Consider the following 27,027-nt stretch of genomic DNA (forward strand, 5'->3'; position numbering starts at 1 on the left):
GGGGAGCGCAGAGGAATTGACCCAGGGAAGGGGAGATGAAAGGGAGTTGTCGAGCACCACCGCAGCTCCAGCTGAATACCTCCAAAGGAGGATAAGAATGTGTGTCAAACAGAAATCAGTCCCAGGAGCGCTGAAGGAAACTCAGACAACATATGTCGTTCCCACCTGAAGAAGACGCGTTGTGGCAAACGACATATCTTGTCTGAGTTTCCTTCAGCTCTCCTGGGACTGATTTCTGTTTGACACACGTGTAAAAATTTTAGGCATACGTAAAATAACTTCAGGGGATAATTATAGTATAGCTGCACTAACATTTAATGACTTTTTAGTAAGTTGCGATGGTTAAATCAGCCAAAAACATTTGGAAACCCCTATCCCCATCCACAAAGACGAATATAAAATAAAAATAGACTAACACACATGAAATAGGTGTTAAAAAAATGAAAATGAAGATAAGGATCATATGAAAAACAGGTGGAAAACACCAAATATATGACAAAATGGGATGCAAATGCAATAACGAATTGAGCCCTTAGTCTTTATTTTAGGATTCACTCTTAGCTCTGTCGCAAAAAGCTGCCTCAAAAACTACGAATGTGACATAAACCTTTACAAGGTTTTTGATACATTGAAGGCTTTTAAAGCTATGTAGATTAGTAGATTAGTGGGGGTCATTTTTTTCCAACCTCAGTGTAGAGAAGCTCGGCTGCTGGTAAAAGCTCCCATGAGCGCAAACATAAGAGTGCACAGTTCCAAAGCCAAAAATTGTAAGAAATTATTTTTATTAAAGGGAACCTGTCACCCCGAAAATCGCGGGTGAGGTAAGCCCACTGGCATCAGGGGCTTATCTACAGCATTTTGTAATGCTGTAGATAAGCCCCCGATGTTACCTGAAAGAGGAGAAAAAGACGTTATATTATACTCACCCAGGGGCGGTCCTGCTGCTGGTCAGGTCGGATGGGCGTCTCTGGTCTGCTGCGGCGCCTCCCATCTTCATTACAAGACGTCCTCTTCTGATCTTCAGCCACGGCTCCGGCGCAGGCGTACTTTGCTCTGCCCTGTTGAGGGCAGAGGATAGTACTGCAGTGCGCAGGCGCCGGAAAGGTCAGAGGCCCGGCGCCTGCGCACTGCGGTACTTTGTCTGCCCTCAACAGGGCAGATCAAAGTACGCCTGCGCCGGAGCCGTGGCTGAAGATCAGAAGAGGACGTCTTGTAATGAATAGTATACATTGGCTATATGAAAGATGAGCTGCTATGCTAGTTTACATTTTGTCACCAAATATTATTTACTCTTTGTATGCTTTAGCGGAAATTTTTCATGTTGTATGGCGCTAATAGCATGCAGATCAAGAGTTATTCTGCAGTTTTTTAGCATAGAGTGATGTGCACTCTGATCACAGAACATATATGCAGCAGACAAATCTGCAAAACCACTGAAACGATTGAGTGCTTCAAATCTGAAAGGAAAAAATAAGCATCGTGTCCATGTGATTTTAGAAATATCATTAAAGGGACACTGTCACCTGAATTTGGAGGGAACAATCTTCAGCCATGGAGGCGGGGTTTTTGTGTTTTTGATTCACCCTTTCCTTACCCGCTGGCTGCATGCTGGCTGCAATATTGGATTGAAGTTAATTCTCTGTCCTCCATAGTACATGCCTGCACAAGGCAAGATTGCCTGGTGCAGGCATGTACTACGGAGGACAGAGAATGAACTTCAATCCAATATTGCAGCCAGCAAGCAGCCAGCGGGTAAGGAAAGGGTGAATCAAACACCCAAAAACCCCGCCTCCATGGCTGAAGATTGTTCCCTCCAAATTCAGGTGACAGTGTCCCTTTAACTATGCTGGTGCTGATTGCATTTTTTTTAGCTCAAAAGCTCAGGAAAAGCATGGCAGAAACGCAACGTTTAAACATATCCTTAGAAAGGTGCACAGCTGCCGCACTAAGAGCGCAGCTCCAGGGAAACAATTAACTTATTCCCAGTGGAAGCGGCTGGCTTTAAGTCATACAGGTGTGGTGGCGCAGGTACAGTCACTGCTCACAGCACAGTGAACAGGAGCTGTAAGCACACCGACAGTCGACTCTGCAGTGCATCAGTGCAGAGACGGTTCTTAATCAAAGTGCTAGGGTGTGCTTATAGATGAGGCTCACAGTGCTGTGAGTGATGACTGTACTAGCACCGTCATGCCTGCATGACCAAAAGCAGGGCTGTCACTAGGAATTTCGGGGCCGAAAATTTTTGGGCCCCTTTGAGACTTCACCCAGGCTCCAGCCCAGCACTTCCTCCACCCTTCAAACCGAAACTCGCAGGCCCCAGTGCCGACGTGTGCACCAGAGCACACACCACTTTAATGCATGATGGGGCCCGGTGAGCAGAAGCACCGGACCTGAGTTCCCCCCTCTGTACTGCTGCTCACCAGCCCCCATACAGCAGTAAGGGCAGTAATACCCTGATGGCGGCCCTGACTGAAAGCTCCCAGAGGAGTTCATTTTCTCCTGTCAGCCATGCATTTAGTACAGTGGTCGGGCACCTTTTTAAGACTATTAACCTGCAGATTAACCCTATATCTGCAGGTTACTAGCATGATGTGATGTGACAGGTTCCTTTTACGCAGATCAAGTAAGGAACTTGAAGTTAAAATACTGTGACTTTGTCTACAGCAGTGGTCCCCAATAGTGTTGAGCATTCCGATACCGCAAGTATCGGGTATCGGCCGATATTTGCGGTATTGGAATTCCGATACCGAGATCCGATATTTTTGTGATATCGGGTATCGGTATCGAATCAATAGGGATGTGGAAAATAAAGAATTAAAATAAAAAATATTGATATGCTCACCTCTCCGGCGGACCCTGGACTTCACGCTGCTATCCGGGAGGCTTCTTTGTTTAAAAAGCGCGCCTTTCGGACCGGTGAATGACGTCCTGGCTTCTGATTGGTCGCGTGCCGCCCATGTGACCGGCACGCGACCAATCAGAGGCCGCGACGTCATTCGCAGGTCCTCAATTCCTAGAATTAGCAGTTTTGTGAATGAGAATGACGTCGCGGCTTCTGATTGGTCGCGTGCCGCCCATGTGACCGGCACGCGGCCAATCAGAAGCCGCGACGTCATTCTCATTCACAAAACTGCTAATTCTAGGAATTGAGGACCTGCGAATGACGTCGCAGCCTCTGATTGGTCGCGTGCCGGTCACATGGGCGGCACGCGACCAATCAGAAGCCGGGACGTCATTCACAGGTCCGAAAGGCGCGCTTTTTAAACAAAGAAGCCTCCCGGTTAGCAGTGTGAAGTCCAGGGGCCGCCGGAGAGGTGAGCATATCAATATTTTTTATTTTAATTCTTTATTTTACACATCCCTATGGATCCCAGGGCCTGAAGGAGAGTTTCCTCTCCTTCAGACCCTGGGAACCATGAGAATACCTTCCGATACTTGATGTCCCATTGACTTGTATTGGTATCGGATATCGGTATCGGCGATATCCGATATTTTTCGGGTATCGGCCGATACTATCCGATACCGATACTTTCAAGTATCGGACGGTATCGCTCAACACTAGTCCCCAACCTTTCTGACCTTGAGAGCCACATTCAGCTTAGAGAGAGGCTCGCGAGCCACATTCAGCACTGAGAGGGTCGCGAGCCACATCCAGCTCCCACCCCCTTCAAAGTAGTGTCAACCAAAGCCCCCATTACAGGTATAATGATAACCAAAGCTTTTCCACAGAAATCACTCCAGGGCAGTACACTGAGATCCAGGGGTTCCCACAATACCTCCATTCAGTATTCTCCCAACACACTGTCACATCCAGCTTTGAGCACCTCCTCTAACAGGTAGTACAAACCTTCAGCGTACCTAAAACATCTCTAAACCCCTAAGACCAGTAAATGTGCATCCAGATCTGCAATTCTGTGCAGGGCTACTCACAAAATTCACCATTTTGAGATGTGTTTTTCCTACCTGTTTGCTAGACCTGGACCTAATGCATCAAGCTGACAGACAGTCGCCAGTCACAATTCATGGGGCAGCGAGCCACAATTCATGGGGCGGTGAGCCACATGTGGATCCCGAGCTACAGGTTGAGGAGCCCTGGTCTACAGGAATCTTGTTTATTTACACCCCAAGGTACATAACACATAAAAATATGCGTAGAGTGAATAAATAAATAAATAAATAAATAGGCAAATACCTTTATATTCCGTAGACATACTCAAAGACGACAGTAAAAAAAAAAGGAAACAATAAAGATGTTATGGTCGTAACCTTTTTATTGCATTGCTCAGAAAGGAAGGTAATTGTAAATGTCAGACCATTTTTTAGGAACCATTGTGGTCTACAAGGGATACATGAAAACAAAAGAACAATTTAAAGTCACAGTTTTGCACTTTCACTCATGGGATAGCAAGAAGCATTAAACTACCAGTGCATCAGATAAATCAATAGGAAAGGAACCCATTCAGCTGTATATTCACTTATGAAATGCTACAGATTACTAATAGTGCATTAACACTGTATTTATGATGGATGATTGACAATCCATACTGATCTACCTGTCATAGAAAGTATGGCAAAGAGAGATGAAATCGAACCTCAGTCAACATTTAATTGACAGTTATGAAATAACATATAGCATATTATTCTTCTTCCTTTCTCCCAATTGCTTACCTTTTATTAGTGCAGGTTTGATAAATTGCTGGTATTATTTATATATATTTTTCTTTTAGGAAGAAAAATTAATACGATGTATCCCTTATCAATATACCACAAACATGGGATAAATAGAATGTAGCTTACAATAAATTACGGTACAAAAAATTGGAAAACATTTAGAATAACTAAACATTCAGAAAAAGTACTTAAATATTGTGATATCCGCCATAGGGACTGTTTCTTAGTACTGTGTTTGAATAATGAAGTTCCTACAGAAGTTCAAAGCTTATGTAGCTTATAGAACAGATGATAGGTATAGATGAGATTTTATAATACAAAGTATAATACATATCTGAAGGATTGTGCAATTGATTTATGTGAGCTTTTTAAAATAAAATATGGTATCTAATTGTACTTATTGCAAAAAAAAAAGGGTTTATATAGTGCTCTCCAACTGTGTATTACTGGCAATAGATGGTCTGGTGCCTCTCCAATATTTCTGTTGATCTTGTGCTTTATTTGACAAAGAGATTCCTATACTTCCCCTTTATTCTAATTACAATGGATTTATTGTTTCACAAAATTTGTAGCCAGCATGTGCAGAAAATTAAGCAAATCTAAATCCAGAAAGGATATAATTTGGTTACTTATCATTCAATATATAGCATAAAAAGGTCAGTAAATTCAATCTATATCACCCAGCATAAGAACAGCAACTGTGCTGACAACTGTACTTTTGTACATCTACACCAAAAACAAAACGAATGGAAAAAAAACCTCCTGTGGCCTACAAACAGTATTTTTTCAGCATGAAAAAAGTTTAGACACAAAGAAGCTATAACTAGATTTCCATATAAAAGTCATCCTTAACTATCTCACGTCATTAACCCATATCATACCTGTAATAAGGAGACATTGCCAAATTATTACAAAACTAACAGCACTTATGCAATACTGACAATAAATATGTTACAAATGCATATAGCCCTATTAAGGTTCTAGAAATGGGCTATATCAAAATCTAAGGGGGTTCATACTATATTTTGATATGTGTCCTAAAATGTATTTTCTGACAGATTCATGCAAAATCCTCCGGAAAAAAAAAAGTGGCATGTGTCAGTGGATCCTATATTACAAAAGTATGTTCCCTAGAATTATTTATTCTAGGGCAGTTTTCCCCAATTTCGGGTTTAAAGAACCAACAGATCACGTTTTCATGATTTTCATAGTACTGCACAGATGATAGTTTTTCCCAGGTGAGGAAATTAAGGAAATCCTGAAAATATGATCTGTTGGTGGCGCTTGAGTTGGGGAACCCTAGACACTAGGGCATAATAAATCAGTAATCTAGTGCCATATGGAAGCATTATACAGAAAAACAACGAAAAGCTGTGTTTCTCTTATATCTAATTAATAGAGTAATAGAAAAAAAAAAAACATTCTTTGATGAAATGTTGTTTCTGTTCCTACCAAAAAATCCATAATACCATTCAATTTATAAATGATCTTTAACAAAAAAGACTATAATCCTAATATAACATGAAGGGTAAAGCACAGCCCATATTGGAGTTCTTCAACATGTAACAAAATAATAAAAAATAAAAAGATCTCAAAAAGTGAAATTCCTAAACATTTGGTTTAATTGGACAATAAACTAACAGATAGTAAAAAAAATATGTGTTATCTCATCCAGCTATAGTTGGTCTTGCCAATTACTGACACATGTTATGTTTGAGTCATCTTGATTAGTGAAAATGAAAAACAATGTCTTGTGATCTCTCACACAATGTAATTACTGGTCTCCATGTGCTCCCAGTAGAATAAGAAAATTGCAGACGAAAATGAACAGAGTTATGGGGCCAATATTGGTTGGCACTGTCAGGATATCCACAGAGAAAACTCACAATTATAACAGGACATGTCGAATATATCCATACACCTGGAGCTAAACTAGGGATATAGTATAGCTGCTAAATGCAAGGACTAAATCCAACACAGCATACGTGCACACATCCACAGCATACAGTAACAACGACTCCTTAAGAAGTACGCGCGGTGTGCTAAGACTTCTGGCATTGAGCCAACAGACTAATTTATCGGAAATCCTAAACAAGCGTGTGTATCTGAATTCCAGTTTATGGATTTTTCCCAACGGTGTAATTAATTAAGTGTCCATAAATAAACACGTAGGAGGTAGGCATTTTCTAAACCGGCGTAGGAAACAAACACGAGATCCTGATAGACACGACTCAACATATTGCAAGCAATTTCTAGGTTAAGCTTTTAGCAAGCTGTTAAGTGGATGGATGGAATTTACACTGCTGGAGCACTTCTGCAAATATCAGCAATAAAAGGTTTTCTGGTAATGCTGTGTAAAGATTTATACCAGCATTTGGTTACTGTATATCGTCCTTTTCTATCACAAGTAAAAGCATTTTTTGCTATTTCTTTCCTTAGATAATACAATGCATGCTGCGTTATTTTACTTTTACACACAGAAGGGCAAGGGGAGTTTTGTTTTACTGGTCATATTGTCACAATTGTATGCTAATAAATGAAAAATATAACTTTGGTGTACTGAGAGTGCACACTTGACTGTGATTGTGATTGCTGGGTCACGGAGGGAGTAGATTCTTTGTCCTAAAGATACAAGAACACTACTTTTAAAGTCTCATTGTGCTTTGCTTTTATGCTCTTGTTATTTTCAATGTGTGTTATTATTGTAGTTCATGGAGACCTGGAGCTCAAACAACAAACATTTTATCAAATCATAAAAGAGCAGTAGGTAGAAAACCTAGAGAACAATGAAAACCCGGCAGGCAATGAATATACAGAAGAATGTGAAAGTGACAAAAGTCCAAGGAAACTGCCCGTAAGATCGCTGCAATGAAACTTTTTCTTTTCCTGGCAAGCAAAGGTAAACTGCTGGCTGTCTTTAAAACCCTCAGTCTTAAAGAAGTTGTCGCAAGGCAATGCTATGATTTAGAACGCGAAAGGAACACATAGGCCGTAGAATTTACCTTCAACAGGTGAATTAATTTGGATTTAATAAAGCTACTATTATCACTTTAGAAGAAAGCCTTATTTTCTTCTAATGTGTATATAACTGAGCCAAATACAGATAATATACATTGTACTTCAGCATATAATGTAGATGGACTGGTGAACCTTTATTTAAGGTACAATAAAGTGGTTGTCCCATCTCCGGCATTTATAAGATATGCGATAAATGTCCAATGGATGCCACATATGGAACCCCCTTGTATATAGAGAATGTGGGCCCTATCGGGGGCTGTGAAGGACTTAGAAAAGACCGCTCACATGCGTCTATCTCTCTAATCATTTCACTAAGAGCTCTAATAAATGTTGAGCAATCAACCATAAATGTTCCGGAACACCCGCTTAAGTGCTGGGAAATATTCTCATTTGTGATGTATTAAAGATTTTCCCAAAATAAACTAATGCCACCACCTATAATTCCTTTTTTACAGCAGTCTGGCTAACTGTATATAAGTCCCAAAGATCCTTGGCATATATCCAAAAATACCTTTTAGAATCCCCCTATACACTGTGGTCCAGTCCAATGGGCATCACTGGCTTTGCTTCCGTGCCTCCCCTATCCCTGCAATCCTTCTTAGTGCATGTGGATGGCACGTCCTGCTTCATTCACATTGTGCCACTAATTGTGCTTTCTACAGGCATACTTCTGCTGAGTGCAGACCAAAGTACTGTAATGGACATGTATAGACCTTACTTCCAAGTCATTGATGCTCTTTGGCCTTTCCCAGCACATGGCCATTATAGGAGTTTGCTCTGCCCTAAACATAGCACAGCAAATAATGCCTGCCCAGGAGTGATATTGGAGGTGCTGTGGGCATAATGTAGGATGCTTCTTCCTAATGAAATGAAACCAGGCAAGAGGACGGTGATTGCGGGAACAGAAGACCAACAACGTTCATCGGACCGGAACAGGCCTTATAGTGGGATTATAAAAGGATTTTTGGGGATATGTAAAAAAAGAAGAAAAAAAAAAAGCTCACCCTTCAATGTAGTATGATCTGCACAGGAGCTCGTGATCCACTCCACTGCTGGGCAATTGGCTAATGCAGGGGGGAAAAGTATTGATCCAGCTTCTAGTTCACAATTCCATGATGTATTTAAAATGAATGAAGAATTCTTTCTTTCCATAATTAAAATATAGTCATAACAAAAAGTTATATTTTTCTTTAAGTGAACACGCAGAAAAAATGTATTAAAGATAGGGAGGAACATGGGGAAATAATTTTGCTAGGATACTAAAGTCATGGCCAAAAGTATTGACACCCCTGCAATTCTGTCAGATAATACTCATTTTCTTCCTGAAAATGATTACAAACACAAAATATTTGGTATTATTATCTTGATTTAATTTGTATTAAATGAAAAAATACAAAAGAGAATGAAGCAAAAAGCAAAACATTGATCATTTCACACAAAACTCCAAAAATTGGCCTGACAAAAGTATTGGCACCCTCAGCCTAATACTTGGTTGCACAACCTTTAGCCAAAATAACTGCGACCAACCGCTTCCGGTAACCATCAATGAGTTTCTTACAAAGCTCTGCTGGAATTTTAGACAATTCTTCTTTGGCAAACTGCTCCAGGTCCCTGATATTTGAAGGGTGCCTTCTCCAAACTGCCATTTTTAGATCTCTCCACAGGTGTTCTATGGGATTCAGGTCTGGACTCATTGCTGGCCACCTTAGAAGTCTCCAGTGATTTCTCTCAAACCATTTTCTAGTGCTTTTTGAAGTGTGTTTTGGGTCATTGTCCTGCTGGAAGACCCATGACCTCTGAGGGAGACCCAGCTTTCTCACACTGGGCCCTACATTATGCTGCAAAATTTGTTGGTAGTCTTCAGACTTCATAATGCCATGCACATGGTCAAGCAGTCCAGTGCCAGAGGCAGCAAAGCAACCTCAAAACATCAGGGAACCTCCGCCATGTCTGACTGTAGGGACCGTGTTCTTTTCTTTGAATACCTCTTTTTTTCTCCTGTAAACTCTATGTTGATGCCTTTGCCCAAAAAGCTCTACTTTTGTCTCATCTGACCAGAGAACATTCTTCCAAAATATTTTTTGGGCTTTTTCAGGTAAGTTTTGGCAAACTCCAGCCTGGCTTTTTTATGTCTCGGGGTAAGAAGTGGGGTCTTCCTGGGTCTCCTACCATACAGTCCATTTTCATTCAGACGCCAACGGATAGTACGGGTTGACACTGTTGTACCCTCAGACTGCAGGGCAGCTTGAACTTGTTTGGATGTTAGTCGAGGTTCTTTGTCCAACATCCGCACAATCTTGCGTTGAAATCTCTTGTCAATTTTTCTTTTTCGTCCACATCTAGGGAGGTTAGCCACATTGCCATGGGCTTTAAACTTCTTGATGACACTGCGCATGGTAGACACAGGAACATTCAGGTCTTTGGAGATGAACTTGTGGCCTTGAGATTGCTCATGCTTCCTCACAATTTGGTTTCTCAAATCCTCAGACAGTTCTTTGGTCTTCTTTCTTTTCTCCATGCTCAATGTGGTACACACAAGGACACAGGACAGAGGTTAAGTCAACTTTAATCCATGTCAACTGGCTGCAAGTGTGATTTAGTTATTGCCAACACCTGTTAGGTGCCACAGGTAAGTTATAGGTGCTGTTAATTACACAAATTAGAGAAGCATCACATGATTTTTCGAACAGTGCCAATACTTTTGTTCACCCCCTTTTTTATGTTTGGTGTGGAATTATATCCAATTTGGCTTTAGGACAATACTTTTTGTGTTTTTTCATTTAAGACAAATTAAATGAAGATAATAATACCAAATAATTTGTGTTTGCAATCATTTTCAGGAAGAAAATGAGTATTATCTGACAGAATTGCAGGGGTGTCAATACTTTTGGCCATGACTGTATATTTTAATTATGGAAAGAAAGAATTCATCATTTCAAATACATCTTGGAATTGTGGACAGGAAGCTGGATGAATCCTTTTCTGTCCTATTTTTGGGATATGCAGAGTTGGTTGTCGACTTCTATACAGATTGCTAGAATGCTGTAAAAGAGGCATTAAAGGTGGTGGCCTTAGTTTCTATTGGGAAAACTTAGTGATAGGTTCCCTTTAATGTTCAGTAAACCACCTTGCACCAGGGTTTGTGCAAACATTTTTGATGCATCTTTTTCTGTGCCTTTTTTTATGCAAAAAAACACAGCATTTTACTATAAAAACAAAATTAATTTAATTTCCAATATTTCGTTCACGTGGTGCTTATTTTCAATTCTTTCAGTTTTTACTGCAGTTATTTCCAATTGAGACCAGAGACAATTAGCAGGAAAAGAAATGCATATAAAAAAGCATTACAAAATGCATATAAAACACATGCAGTTTATACTGTGGATTTCTGGTCATAGTCTATGTTTTTCATGCATAAAAAACACATAAAATCAACATGTGATCCTTATTCTGATTTCAGCTTAAAGAAGACGTGACGCTTACTCAAAAAACTGAAGGTAAATAACTTGCATAAAATCCTTGAGATCCCCTGATTGTTCTGCTGTTTTATCCTTCTATGCTGCGTCACGCCACTACAGAGATATTCATATTTGTTTCTTCAATCTGAAATGTCTGATCCACAGTTCACCTAGGTGTTTCTTCAGTCTTCTCTGGAAGCATGTGCTTTCACTCCTCTCTCTCAAGTGATGTCAATCACATCAGCATCTGATCTAGCAGTTTATCAGGACGCAGTATAAACATGGACCATGATCACATCGCAGTGCGAGGACTGGCGGTCGGCTCTCCTGACCCAAGCACAACAGATGTATACAGAAGCATGCATGAATAGTGTCATGTGTTTTTGTACATGAATTGAGATATATGAAGTGTGAAATGTGTCATCTGGTTTTAGGAATGTAATGTGTAATAAAGTGCTTTAAGTAATGGTGCTGCTATGTAGGTACTGTCTAGTGTGAGTAAGGTACACTTCAGCACCAGTATAGGGTGAGCTCAGGACAGGACATAATTTAGTGCTTGCCGAATAATAATAATAATAATATAGCGCTTGCCGAATAAGCTGCAGAGGGAACCTGGATCCCGCCGGCCGATCAGTTGATCGGCACCACAGCTGCATGTGTCGCGGCTGTGTCACAGTTACAAAACCATCCATGGAGAGCCTGTTTGTTGGGCTCTCCATGCATGTGTCATGACTGTGACACAGCCGCGACACATGCAGCTATGAAGCCAAACAGCTGATCAGCCGGCGCGATCCAGGAAGCCGGGTTCCATCTGCAGCTTATTCGGCAAGCGCTATAGCTTGCCGAATAAGAGGGAACTCAGTCAAATTCACTTATCTCTACTTAGGATAGAGATATATAGTGTTGGTGGTGTACAGCATGGGACTACTAAGGGTAAGATATAGATTAAGCTTTAGGACATAAGATGGAGTGTGAGATGCATTGTAAGTGTAATATGATTAGTGAATACTGTTATAAGATGCATAGTGTTTGTAAGGGAGATCTGCTCAGAAACAGGCTGCAGGGACAGATACAGCTCTGGCAAAAATTAAGAGACCACCACATCAAAACCCTGTCATGGGCAGCCCAATCTCCAGACCTGAACCCCATTGAAAATGTCAGGAGGATGATGGATAGTCACAAGCCATCAAAAAAAGTAAAACTGCTTACATTTTTGCACCAGAATCAGTGTGAAAGACTGGTGGAAAGCATGCCAAGACACATGAAAGCTGTGATTAAAAATCATGATTATTCCACAATATATTGATTTCTCAACTCTTCCTGAGTTAAAACATTAGTATTGTTGTTGCTAAATGATTATGTGATTATGAACTTGTTTTCTTTGCATTATTTGAGGTCTGAAATCACTGGTTATTTTTTTTAAATTTTGACCATTTCTCCTTTTTAGAAAAAAAATACAAAACGTATTGCTTGGAAATTCATAGACATATTGTCAGAAGTTTATAGAATAAAAGAACAATTTACATTTTACTCAAAAATATACCTATGAAGAGAAAAATCAGACAAACTGAACATTTTGCAGTGGTCTCTTAATTTTTGCCAGAACTGTATAGTTGAGTGTTTTATGTGATTGCGAGTAGCCCAGATTGGGAGCGGGTTAGGGCAAGTAAAAAGGGAACCTCTTACTGTTTTAAGTTAGTTAGTGAGAGAGTTTATTTGTGACAATCACAAGGTCAAGTTCAAGGAGCTGTGGGCTGACAGCTAGAGGAGTACATTTGGAGTTGGGTGGTATGAGAACTTATACAATTCCCTGTGGACATTCCTGCAATGTCAAGAGCCAGAGGAAGATGGACTTGGAACCGAGTGTGGGAAAGGTAAAGAATCTCGAAAATGCTATGGGGCCGCACAGGAAATCCCTGGGGCTGGAGGAACCAGTAAGCATAGGGATGGTCCAGAAAGATCTAAAAGTGAAGCAGAAAATGTGATGTACTTGAACTCTTCAGTAAACTTTTGAATGTTGAAACGAGCTGGGCATCCCCGATACGTGTGCGGGTGTTCCCGAAAATGGAAACCAGAAGACAGTGGAGGTCTGCAGCCTGTGAGTGTAGCGCACCCTATATTAGACAGCACACTGGGCCTGGGACACGTTTCCTGTAAAGTTCCAGGGCGACACGGAGCAGCAGCTTGACCATGGACACCATCCTCAGCCACTTTACACGAGCATTGCGATCCTTGTTATATGGTCTTCTGACTGCACTCTCATTCTCAGAGGCGGCCAAGTTATAATTGGCAGCATTTGGGAGGCAGGGGTAGTCACCCCCAGGGAAGACTCTGAAGAAACATGTAGTTGACCTACAAGCAGAGGTTTCACATACTGCATTCCATAAAAAAATAAAAGTGAACAAAAGGAAAAAGAGGCAGAATCAGGCGTGCTCAAAGATTTTTACAAGATATTTCAGCACATTACAGTATACCTAAAAACTGAAAAATAAGTTAATTTAAAAAATCTCCCCAATAGTATATTGCTTTTTTGTAAATGTTAGTGATGAGCGAATCTGCCAAAATTTAGGGCAGTTTACTTGAATTTATTTACATCAGCTTTATTTGATGCAACACAAAATGTGCCTTATTTTGCTCTGGAGTTTCTCTAGCCTCCTAAGCATAAGTGTTGGGTGTAAAAAAGTTTTTAATAATTCTCACCTTTGTCTCACTTGTCCTGCTGCGGTGAGTGAGCATACATTTTTGTAACCACCTTTCCAGCCCTCTACAAATATGTAAAATTGCAGTTGGATAGCTGCTATTTTGCAGTAAGTTAATCACAAAAGTTTGAATTCAGGTAATTTTTCGTTAAATATTTGAGGTGAATTAAATTTGCCTCTAACAGATTTGCTCATCTTTAGTAAATGCCAAAAAAGGCAAAGAAAGGGATTCAAACCAAAATATTTGTTGAGAATATATTTTCCAATTGATCAATTTCAAGCATCTTGCACTTTTGACTAATAAAAAGCACCTAACAAAGAATTCAGAAAAATGACATTTTATTAAATTTTACAGATGCAAAAATTAGCTTTTGTAATACGCCAAAAATGAAACTTTATTACCATTACATGTAATGCTCTTTTCTGCAGACTACATTTCCTTGTCTGTCTGAACATGCAGACACTTTCAGAAAAAACACTAATGGAGTTTAATTGAGCTCTGTTCATGCCGTTACAGAATCGCAGTGTGAACAGAGCCTAAAGAGTGCCAAACGACTGGTCAAATAATGGCTACCGAAATGGAGATAATTTTATTACAGTAAAGCTACATTTTTCCTAAAGCATTTCTCCCTCAATAATATAATAATATATTTTAAATGAAACAAAACTTAACAATTTTACCATTGGCGATACATAGATATCGCCGATACATATTTCTTATGATGGCCACTGGTGTTCTTTAGACTTCTTCTCAGAACATTCGCCTAATATGAACAGTGCTATTGAGAAGAAGCTGCTTCTAGTACTCCAAATTCTTGCTCACTAGCTGTTTACAATAGAATCTTTTCACTGCCTGTGTTCAAGAGGACATGGTCAGTGAGACTGAGCTACAGGGCATGTGTAACCACTAGCCCTGGATATATAAAAGGGAATCTGTCACCAGGTTTTTGCTAACTCATTTGGGAGGAGCATAATGTAGGAAAAGAGACCCTGATTCCAATGATGTGTCACTTAGTTTACTGGGTACAACCTTTGTGACAAAGAGTTCTTAGATGTAGCATGCAGCAGAGCTCAAAAGCTGACCCACCCACACCTCCGATTTATGTGTACATTGTCTATTGACAGTGAGCTGCTTATCAGAGGAGTGGGCGGAGGTGGACCCTTAAGCACTAGTGTATGCAGTGATAATCTCCTGGAGATAAAACATTCATTGAATGGAAACAACAGCACACAGCTAGTAAGTGACACAATGCTGAATTCAGAGTTTTAACCCCACATCATACTGTCTTCAGATTACATAGGAAAGACCTGCTTACAGATTTCGTTAAACAGAAAAAATTAAAATAACACCAGGAGGAGCCATAAGAAGTATATGACAGCAATACTGACACGAGTCACGAGAATATTTATCATTTTTATTGAATCATAATTTTGTTTTGCATGCTATAAAAGAAAAATCAGTAAATATATAAAAATATATATGAAAAATAAGATATATGAAAAATTGAAGAAATCAATTTTGTAGTACCTGTGTAAGAAATGACTATAGTTATACACTGTAGACAGTACTTGAGGTACAATTTGAAGTCTTAGGGCTCGAATGCAATGTTTGTAATAGGCCCCCAATTGTGTTGCATCATTTTTAATGCTACCTCAATACTTTTGGACCTAGGGACTTTTTAGCCCTTTTCAGGCCCAGATGTGACCTCTACAACTGCACACCCCACAGGAACTCCTATGATTATAAGTGCATAATCACTGCTATAACAGTCTAGGAAATATTCCTTTAGTGAAAAATAATAATTCAATGAAATTCAAAATAAGAAGTAGTGATGACGTAAAGGTTATGTATATTGGATGTAGACAATTATCCAATACCTATCAATATAATATTAAACTAATGAAATATCTGTTCATGTATAGATCAGGCATTTCATAAAATCTACAAAGCTAATGAAAACTCTTTACTTTACAGAATGAAACACTTAGTGAACATTATTTATTAAGTGAAGACAAAATCAATGTACATTTTCCTTATTGAAAATAAAAATATTCAGAAAATTCTTTACAATGTATATGTACACTCCCTGCACTCATGCATTGTGCTGAAAACATCAGTTTTCATTTTTTTCCTGAATGTAAATATAAAGTGAACACTAGAGCAAAAAATATATAATTAAGACTTTATGAAAAAATAAGATACAGTTTGACCATGTCCATCATTTTACACAATTACACTGAAAAGAATTTAAAACCCTCAAGAAAAGTCTGAAAGGGTGTCTGTCGTGTCCAAAATGCATTTTAAATGGGCTACACAGTTTTGTAGGAGGCTTAACCCCTAAAACAACCATATTAGCACGGTGCCCGTTACTGGTTGAGTGCCTGAGAAAATAACTTTTAATTCACATACTTCCTGGTATATTAACACAGCATACAACATCTGTAGAAAGCAAAATGCACACAGCCACTGCAAACAAGGCTGCAATCATGCCACAGCAGTCAGGCAGTGCTTGCTCTGGGAAGCAAACACTGTCAATTAGAAGTAGAGGAAGGCTCCCAATATGCAAAATAAGAAGGCATAACAGTTCACCAAACCCTTTGCCACACCAAGAGTGCATGGAAGCCTCCTCATTTATTAATTAAACATTATTTCCTCAGGCGCTGTACCAGTAACAGGTAAGGGGCTAGTATAGTTGTTATAGGGGCTAAGTCACCTACAACACTGCGCAGCCCATTTAAAATGCATTTTGTAGGTGATGGACTTCTTTTCATAGTCTTTAGAAACTCTGTAAATGTACAAATATTTTATTTGTTGTATTAATGTTTATGTGAAAAAGTCTGTGGTTGAAAAAAAAAGTTTTCACATATTTCCCTCTCCTATCTGCCGCTTGTTTCATCATTTCACTAGAAGACTGAACCAGAGAACTGCAGCTACATCCCCCACCTCTCCCATTCTCACAGTTTTTCAATAATTGGAGTTGGATTTTTTTGAGGTTTGAAAAAGTTATTGAACGCTTACAGACAACCTCCGGTCACGGAAAGAGTAAGTAAAGGCTAGAAGATAAGGAAAATAACACATGTGTAAAATACACGAAAAAAGAAAAATTACAAAAAGTCAACAAACTGTGATGTTGTGTTGGGAAAAGTATAAATATCTTCATATTGCATCCTCACTGTCCTCAAAAAATATCCATCTGCCAACCATTGCATGGTGTACGCAATGGATGAAGTAGTTTTCTTCAGCTTGCACATAGAGAGGCTGCATTTTTTCCAATTTGGGAAAGTGATGGATACGTTCAACCCTGGTGCCAATGTGAGAGTACCCCTGAAAACAGTCATATGGATTAATCATGTTTGATTATACGGATAGGGATCACTGCATCTATTGCTTATGCAGTGCATAGATGGTTAATTAACGCAGACTTATGGTACAACGTGGATGTGATATGAAGGTAGTCATACATCTCCCAGCACAATATCACAGTTTACTGCCTTTTAAAAAATTTTGACTGAAAGTTGACTAATCCTAATCAAAAAGATTTCTTCTGCAGAATATGTGTTTTAAGAAGATATCCATTACCCATCTTACTTCCCTCAATCCTGGCTGCACAAGGAGCTTTCCTATTAATGTCTTTCTGTACCAGATCAAGAATAAGAAAGGGGTTTTGCATCGAAAGAAATTTATCACCCATCCATTCAATAGGTTTTAAAAGTCTGATCACTGAGAGTCCCATTTACTAGATTGGAGGTCATGATTTCTGTTTTCCGGCCTAGCAATTGGGATTGAATGGAGCCTCATTGAATGTTGCGAAATTGAAAATGTAGGGATTTCTCTTAGTCAAACAGTATAGAATGATCAAATAGTACAGAAGAACCAAAGATGTAAGACTCATTATCTTACAATGTGCAATGAAAATAACAGTGTAAAAAAAACACTGGCCACTGCCTTAAAACTAATATATTTTCTTACGCATATGAAAATAGATATATGCACAGTATAAAAACTGCAAGTCATTACATTAAATTATTTATATGTACACCATTAGGTCAGCACCACTAGATTCAGTGCAAGCTTTGATAAAACTTTGGCGGTGTATTTTCTCAAGCAATTGCTGACCTTGCAGCTCATGGCTCCAGTGTTTTGTAACAAAAAGAGGTGTGAAGATTTGTGTTTCTTCATGTAACTTTTTGCTTGTCCCTCATATGGTGCACTGCTAAAACTGTGCTTTTTATACCCTTTGTATAAAATATTTTGTAACATAAACATTTAATAATATAACGGTCTAAAATAATGATATGATCAGTTCAAGGAAAGCTAAAAGAAAAAATGTTGGAGATTTTGAAACCAGCCCCTAGTGACTTTTCCATTTTTTGTGGATCAACTAGACAAAAATATAAATTGTAACAGACTATAGTATACCTAAACGGTTGCTAAATACAACACATTGATCTTTACTATTGTATCATTCACAGTTCTTTAACTATATGTCTGATAGTTACAAAAATTATATACGTATGCCATATCTGTGCTAACAAAATATTTACCTGACCCTTTTATCATGTAAGAGTTGATGTAAAGTTTGGTACTTCCTATAATAAAATGAATGCTCTCTTTAACAAAGTTTAACATAATCTTTGACTCTTTCAAAGTAATGAATTCTGTGGTGCACGCCATTTCTTGAAAATAAATATTAGCAAGTACCAGGACCAAATAATGTTCATTTGCACCACCCAGCCATGAAAGGACAGCGTTCATAAGTGTTCTTCCATATCTTCATTGCGCCACATTCAAGAGGCAGGACGGGTAACTTCAATGTATATCAAAGAAGCCATTTATCTTCCATTTAATCTTGCTCGTCCATGAGCAGTCGGATAATAACAATCCACTGGGTTACACCTTCCACTTATGCCAGGAGTTCCAACCGGTCCTTGAGCTCCAGGATGACCCGGGTCACCTAAGAAAACAAATCTCAATGTAAGGCATTACCCTTTTAAACATAAATTAATATACTAAGATATTTGAAACATAAGACATTGTTTACATTTGCGTGAGAGACTAGATTTCTACTATTTTACTTGACAAAATGATGGACACTGCTGTGGAGCCCAGTAGACCTTGTTATGTGTGCTATGAATCTGTCACTGTGATACAGTTTTTGCTATATTAACAAATATAGGTCCCGGTCATAGTGACTCTTTCATTTGCAATTGATATATTTGCCTAGTGAAGCAGCCAATGTGAATTGGGGGGACATTGATGAACCTTTGATGATTTCAATGATCAAAATGCCGTAAGTTGCATAGAATATTCCACACTAATACCAATTTGTCATTTGAAAAGCTGTTCTGAGACTCGGCCTCAAATATTTCCAGTTTAAAGGGACATCAAGATATCCCATTATTCATTACCGATAGCAAAAAAACATTAAAACAAAGTAAACTTAAAAAAAGTGGACTAGAAGCCTTTTGAAACTAAGAGTGAGTATAAAATTAAATTATTATCATCCTATAATAGACTCTTTTTGAGTACCACTGGTAGGATCAGAGAACCTTGTAGTGGTAAAGGAAACAACTGCACTACAGCTATTATGCTAATAATTTTATTGTTCCAGCACCATTTAAAAGTAATTGCAGTAACACAAGGTATATTCCATACAGCACTCCGTGTCTAGTGCAGACTTGGTACAGCCCCTCCACTAGGAAGTAAAAATTGCATGTACTCCAAAAATCCAAGGCATCGGGTATCTTCCTTCCACAAAATTTTTTTTTCTTGACACCTCATTCACACCTATGCACTTTTTTCAAGGCTTGACAAAAGCCCTGTGTGGCTGAAATGTTAATTGTCCCGTGTGTATACTGGTGTCAATAAAAATAATTTTGTGGAAGGAAGATCCCCAGTAGGATTTTTGGAGTACACATAATTGCAATAATTAATGTTTTGGTCCTTTCATTTACTTGTGCTCAGCTCATCTGCAACGTTTGCTGTTACCAAGACATAAAACTACTGTAGAGGTGAGCGGATGTGACAAAATTCAAATCCATCAAATCGAGCAGATTTCCTCAAGAAATTAAATTTGCAGTGAAGTTAATTTCATAATAAACATAGAGTGTAAAAAACAAAAAAAAAGCTAATGCCTCATTGCTCACCTGTCTGGCTGTCCACTCTGCCCATTGCCTGCCATCTGTTCTTTTGTACCGCAGAACACTGCTGGAAAAAGCCGAAGACTGCCTGTGCAGTGAATACTGCCGGAAAGTAATGAGCGGCCCCAGAAGCAGATGGGGCCGGGAGACAGTGGGACGTTAGGGCGCGTCGCTGGACATGTAAGTATAATTAGAATGTTTATTATTAATTTTATGCATTCTTTTACAGGCCCTGGACCCGAACTGTATCATGGGTTTCCCATGGAAACCTGTGTTCGGGACCTTGTGACCGAACACTGTGTTTGGTACGGGTCCAGAACTTTACAGTTCGGGTTTGCCCATCCCTAGTTGTGACGTAACAATGTTATGATGAACATTGTCACATTATTGTGCTCAGTGACCTCTGACGCCTGGTTGTGCTAGATGTCCCTATACACTATGCAGATGTGATGCACATCCTGACGTCACAATCTGACGACGTACATTGTGACATTATTGTGCTCAGTGTCCTCTGAAGCCTGGTTACAGCCAGAAGAGCCCGGCATAGAATGGAGACACAAGAGCTGCAGCATACAACAGTGGGAACATGTGGTGCAGAGGGAGAGACGGCGAGCAGTCAGTAGCATTGGCTGCCATACAAATGAGTGGTGAGTATTAGTTTTTTATATCAACCTTTTCCTGACTGACTAGTTTACTCAATTTCGCAGAGAAAATTACAAAAAAATCTGTATTTTGGAGAATGGAATTTTAATCAAATTTAAGTAAAGTTCAACTCTATCTCCAAATGTGGGCATCTCTACACTGAACCATACTAAAATAAAAGTCATTGCAATTATGATACTTTTTTATAGCTTCTACTATTTTGAACCTGTGTAGGCATCGCAATAATCAGATGTCTGTATTCATCTTTTAATGATACAAATGCTGTATTCTAGTGGCAGCTAGGTTTTCAGCACCCCACACAAAAGGGCCCAGGTGCAACTGCTACTTCTGCACCCTCTATAACTACAACACTGATACATACAATTCAAAAACAAAAAAGTCTCTTAATTTATATCAATCTTAGGATTTTCGTTACATCTATGATGTACAGCTTTAGCTCTATAGGGCATTTTTTAATCACTGTTAGTGATGAGCGAATATACTCATTGCTTGGGTTTTCCAGAGCACGCTCAGGTGGTCTCCGAGTATTTGTAAGTGCTCGGAGATTTAGTTTTCCTTGCCGCAGTTGCATGATTTGCAGCTGCTAGACAGGCTGAATACATGTGGGGATTCCCTAGCAACCAGGCAACCCCCACATGTACTCAGGCTGGCTAGTAGCTGTAAATCATGCAGCTGTGTCAACAAAAACTAAATCTCTGAGCAGTCACATATACTCGGAGATCACCGGAGCAACGAGTATACTCGCTCATCACTAGTCACTCTATCTCCATATACATACAAGGCTAGATCAGCTGAGCGTGCATGTGTTTTTAATAGTGAGAATGCTGGGAAGGCCATTGCCAGTCAACTGTGATGATGGCTTATCTCTAGGAAAAGGATTGGACATTGTAATTCAATATGTCCGATCATTCACTCCAAAAATCATTTGTTGGGACAGATTCACCAGAATGATCCGTAGATGCACCTTTAATGACCATCTCATAATGCCATAATTGTCATGTTTGCTTAGTTTTAAAGGGGTTTTCCAGGTTTGTGACACGTCTGCAGTTACTCCATATTGCACACAACTCATGCTGCCAGGATTATGCACTGCCTGGTGCGGGTGGTCACATGACCACAAATGTGCGATATGCATAATTCTGGCCACATTCTTCTAACTAGATATGTGCAGCCTTGCTCTATACAAGTGAGCACGTCTAGTCAGAATGTGGCTGAATGTATGCATATCGCATGCTCGTGGTCAGATGACAGCTTGTTCTTGCCGCTGATACAGGAGTATCCTAACAGTGCGCTCTGTGAGGATTTACAAGTCTCCAGTCACATGTAGTGACTACAGACTTTTATGATAAACCGGGACCACCCCTTTAATATAATGTATATAGGGATGTTAAAAGTATTTGTAAAAAATAATATAGCTTATGGAACAGCTGTTGTTTAAAGTCAAATATATAAAATATACTGAAAGTGAAAAATGCCCATGTAACAGTTATGTATTAATATGGTTTCATGTTGTAACAAAAATAGTATTCAAAGAATGAATTAAATGTATTCCTACTCATCAAAGTATTTGACTCCTATAATAAAACATTGCTTAAAGCCAACAAAGCGGTTTCAGCAAAGAAATACAGAAAAACGCAGAAGGCAATGGGAAGTGATTACCTGTAGGTCCTGTGGGGCCTGGACTCCCTGGAAGACCAATTCCAAATTCACCTCTTTCACCTTTCTGTCCTCGTAAACCTATTAAAAAGAAGAAACAAATAATACATGAACACTGAATGTGCACAGAATGCCTCTATAACTGCCTCCGTAAAGCTGCAATGTAACTGCATGCCAACAATAGAAACTCAGGGACAATAAATAAAATAAGCGCTAATATCCAGTGACTGACTGACTGACGTACATACAAAACAATAACATTTACGAAGCTGAGCACAGCACAATGGTATGTAATTGAACCATTTAGCAACACTGGTCATCATAAGGTGCCAAATTATACTGAATGTTATAACTCTTGAGGGAGCAACATAATATTACGCTTTAAACACAAAAGGTTTTCCTTATGTGCTTATAGCTGTATTATTACTGGTGTATATCATAGCCAATGTTATGCAAACAATAAAGTCATAATAGCAAAGCATTAAAAAGAAATAACAAAATAATGTGAATATTTGGATGTATGCAACAATAAATTATCAGCGAAGCCTGGCACTACAACACTGCACTATGTAGAGCTCATTGTCCTGAATGTTTAGTGTATAACGCAGTGTCTACTGTATAATATTCACTTTCTTGGACCTTATTCTTGTAACAAGATTCATCCAAAGAAGAATAATGTTGAATTAAATACAATCTATTTAATTAGTTTCAACCATTGCGATTCACAAACACAAAATGAGAAAATATATATTTTTTTACTCCGTTATTACGACACAACTAAATTGTGTATGGAAGAGCAAATGAGTTGTAAAGGTCACATATGTGATCAGGTTTGGATCACATGCTTGTAGTATAATGGTGATCAAGTAATATTAGCATAGTATAAGTGTCCTTATACATGGAAGATTCAATTACCAGTGTTTTGTTTGAGATGAAGATAAAAGAACACTTTATACTTAAGGTACCGTCACATTTAGCGACGCTCCGGCGATATAGACAACGATCCGACCTAAACTAGATCGCTGGAGCGTCGCTGTTTAGGTCGCTGTAGAGATGTCAAACACAGCAGCTCCAGAACGATGCAGGAGCGATCCAGTGACGTAAGGGTTACTCACTTATCGTTCTCACAGGTCGTCACAGGTCATTAGCTCCATGTAAATCATTGCAGGCATCGTTGCTTTTGCTGTCAAACAACAACGATACACGCTGATCTGACGACCAAATAAAGTTCTGGACTTTCAGCAACGACCAGCGATATCACAGCAGGATCTAGATCGCTGGTGCGTGTCAAACACAACGAGATCGCTATCCAGGACGCTGCAACGTCACGGATCGTTGTCGTTCTCGTTGTAAAGTTGCTGAGTGTGAAGGTACCTTAAGGGGGTGTCCCTTTTCACATATAATTGAGCCTGTGGATAAAAAAAAGTAAAATAACGAATTGCGTTAGTTTTTATCTACCCGGGTCTAACGCTGCCTCTCTGCCACTGCCTCAGTCTATGTTAATTGGCTACAGCTCTGACATAGCTTTGACAGCGCTGCAGCCAATCACAGAGCTTAGTAACCCAGTTGATATAGGATGGCTTTAGCTGCTGAGCTCAATGATTGGTTGTAGCACTGACATTGGGAAGTCACTGCTGCAGCCAATTAACAGAGATCGGAGAGTCAGTACTGGACCCAGGAAAGGTCACTCAACCTGTTGGGAAAAAAATGTTGACAGGCGACAACCGCTTTAGAGATTTATTTCTAGCTCGTCAAGTTATCACTTATCCACACATGACAACTTGCTGATCACTCAGAGGCCACATATTGGAATCCCTACCCATTCCGAGAATGGGGTTCTAAAATGTACTGCTAGAGGGAGCACTGACATGCTCCATTCACTGTCTATGGGACAGCTGAAGACCCTCCAGCGATCTAAATGTTATCTCCAGAGATGAACAAATCCGAACAGTAAAGTTCGATGTTCATACCGAACACCTACTGTTCGGGCATGGACGCTGAAAACAGACTTCACCAGGATGTCCGTGTTACTGTTTGGGTTCGGGTGCCCAAACACCGGGTGTTTGTCATGTTGTCATGTGCATGTCAAGTGAATGGGGTCCAGGTCCGGGTTTGGGTTCGAGTACTGTTCTGGTACCCAAACCCGAACCTTTTATAACTGTTCGGCCAATCCTGCTAGACCTGAACATCCAGGTGTCCGCCAATCTCTAGTTATCTCCTAACCAGTGGATAGGTGATAACTTGACCAATCGGAAATAACTCTTTTACATTTTGAAATTAAGCAATTAGAGGATGGATATAAGAAATGTTTAAAATCACTTACACAGTTTAGATTGCATTAAATTGAATGTAAAACATGCAAAGAATATTACATAAAGTAGTATTTTCATCAATTAATTTGGAAATGTTTGGTTGGATTTACTGTTGATAAGACAGCTAGTTTTAAGGAAATATGGAAGAGTTTAAATAGTTTTGTACAAAAAAAAAATGGAACTAAAATGCCAAATCCTAGCTGCAAAGTATCAAATGTTGCAACAATATTCTATATGTATAAAAATATATCAACCAGAACCTGGAGAAGTTCATGAAACTGGCAAGGGTCAAATCAAAGTCCAAAATATTTTGCCAAAAATTATAAAAACATAAGACCGTCCACCACTAAACATTGTCACATGATACTCTCCTGAAGCATCCCTGTGCAATCCAGATATTTATTTTCTTCACCTAGAGAAAATGCTCTTAGATCTTGAACAGTTTTTGGTCCTTGCTTTTCTCTAATTACATGCACTTGTTTGATGAATTTAGGTTTAGCACCTTTCAATTCCATTTCAAAATTTTATGGGATTTGTGTGCAAACCCCAGTAATTCTAAGAGATAGCTGCGCAAAACCATTGCAAGATCTGGATACTAGCAAGATTTATTCATTATAGTCACAAAATTCAAGTCCAAATTCAGGATGAAACATAATTATTTTTTTTCGTCTCATGGCTTCATCTGGGGCATCATGTAATGCATGCTGCTGTTTTTAATGTTTTTTTTTTTCTGAATTTGGATCTTAACCTTGTGAGAATATTGAATATACCATGTTAGAAACTGGATCTCGTAATGATATCACACTATGTACAGCTCTGTCTCTTAGAACAACTGAGGTTTGCACATAAATCCCGCGAAAATCCTGTAAAGAAGTGGAGGGTGCAAAAGCTAATTCCATCAATCAAGCCTATGTAACCAGAGTAAGATGATGAGTGGAAAACAGTACAAGGTTTATATAAGAGCCTTTTCTCCAGTTGAGGGAAAGAATTATCTTGAATGCACAAACATGCTAATTTCATGTGACAACATAGAGTGGTGAGGGGTCTTATATTTTTATGAAGATTCAAAGGTGAGTATATTAAAAAAATTACTTGATAGACTAAATAATTATCTGTTCCATTTATGTTTAACAATTTCATATTTGATATAATGTTTATATACAATTAAAAAAAATGAAAGTCCAAGTAAAACAGGAAGATTAGAACATTATAAGACCTTCAGGAACCATAATAATCTAGAAATGAGTTAGACATTAGTTACAGCAGGCCTTTGCCTATAGGTGTCACTTCTTTCAATGTCACATTCTATCAACTTAGATGAACTGAAGCTAGAATTTAATGAGGAAAAAGCTCTTTAATATCGCACAACAACTAGAAAACTATCAATTTGTTCATCAAAATATGTTGAGGTTGACTTGGGGCATGACATAGGTTGAATATATGCAGGTCCTAGAAGTGTATCAAGGACAACTGTTATTTTAGAAAAGAAATAATTAAATTTAGAAAAGAAATTGAGTTTGTTCTATTTTGAAATGCTGCTGCTATTTATCTCTTATTTTTTTAAAATGTCCTAGTCTCAAATGTGAAGGGTTGTTTAAGGACTAGGTTTGTTTAAAACACTCTCATCCAAAATGGCTGCATTTATATGTCCAACAGATATATCTGGCCATCCAGTATGGCTGCATTTATATGGCCAATAGATGTGTTGGATAGAAATTTTCTAAAAGTATTTTGAGGTTATCATTTTTAATCTCATATCATTTACTACACAAGTGAGATCACTGTATTACAGACCCCATGATTACAAAATATTAGAATAAATGTTAGTCTTCTTTAAATAATGAAATTAGCGTGATATCATTATAAGTCAATCTAAATATGAAACTTTCTTTGGCAAAATCAGGATTCACTGGGCAAGATAAGGACAAATGACTGTAGACTAGTGATGAGCGAGTGTGCTCGTTACTCGAGTTTTCCGAGCATGCTCGGATTTTCTCCGAGTATCTTGAGCATGCTTGTAGATATTTGTGTCCCTAACAAACAGGCAATCCCTGCATGTGTTCAGGTTGTCTAACAGCCTCAAATCATGCATCTAGAGGGAACACAAACATAATCTACAAGCATACCCAAGGTACTTGGAGACCACCCGAGCATGTTTGGAAAACTAAGTAACGAGCACACTTGCTCATCACTACTGTAGACAGATCCCCTCTATATCAAGATCTACGTTGAGTATGTATACATCAAGGCTTATTTGATGAAAACAAAAAGGAAATGTAATATTAACAATTATCCATGATAAGTGTCAACTTTCATTCCGATGAACACACATGGATATTTTATCATTCAATTTAATGTATTTCTTTTAAGTATGATCTCAGCATATATTCTGCAACCACAAAGTGACCT

The 27,027-nt window shown here is 38.8% G+C and overlaps 1 protein-coding gene across 1 annotated transcript in view; it reads right to left on the minus strand.

Annotated features, from left to right (window-relative positions):
* Nucleotides 1-14,233: 14,233 nt before the first annotated feature.
* The window catches only part of COL19A1 (collagen type XIX alpha 1 chain), a 1,728,692-nt gene continuing 1,715,898 nt past the window's right edge, over nucleotides 14,234-27,027 (minus strand). Inside the window, exons 51-52 of the mRNA XM_069726653.1 lie at nucleotides 22,310-22,387; nucleotides 14,234-18,801 (exon numbers count right to left, since the gene is read on the minus strand). Of these exons, the coding sequence (XP_069582754.1) occupies nucleotides 18,680-18,801; nucleotides 22,310-22,387 (200 nt within the window). The 3' untranslated portion in view covers nucleotides 14,234-18,679. The remainder of the gene's footprint in view (nucleotides 18,802-22,309; nucleotides 22,388-27,027) is intronic.

The sequence above is a fragment of the Ranitomeya imitator genome, chromosome 5 (genome assembly GCF_032444005.1).
Source record: "Ranitomeya imitator isolate aRanImi1 chromosome 5, aRanImi1.pri, whole genome shotgun sequence".
Taxonomy (NCBI): Eukaryota; Metazoa; Chordata; class Amphibia; order Anura; family Dendrobatidae; genus Ranitomeya; species Ranitomeya imitator.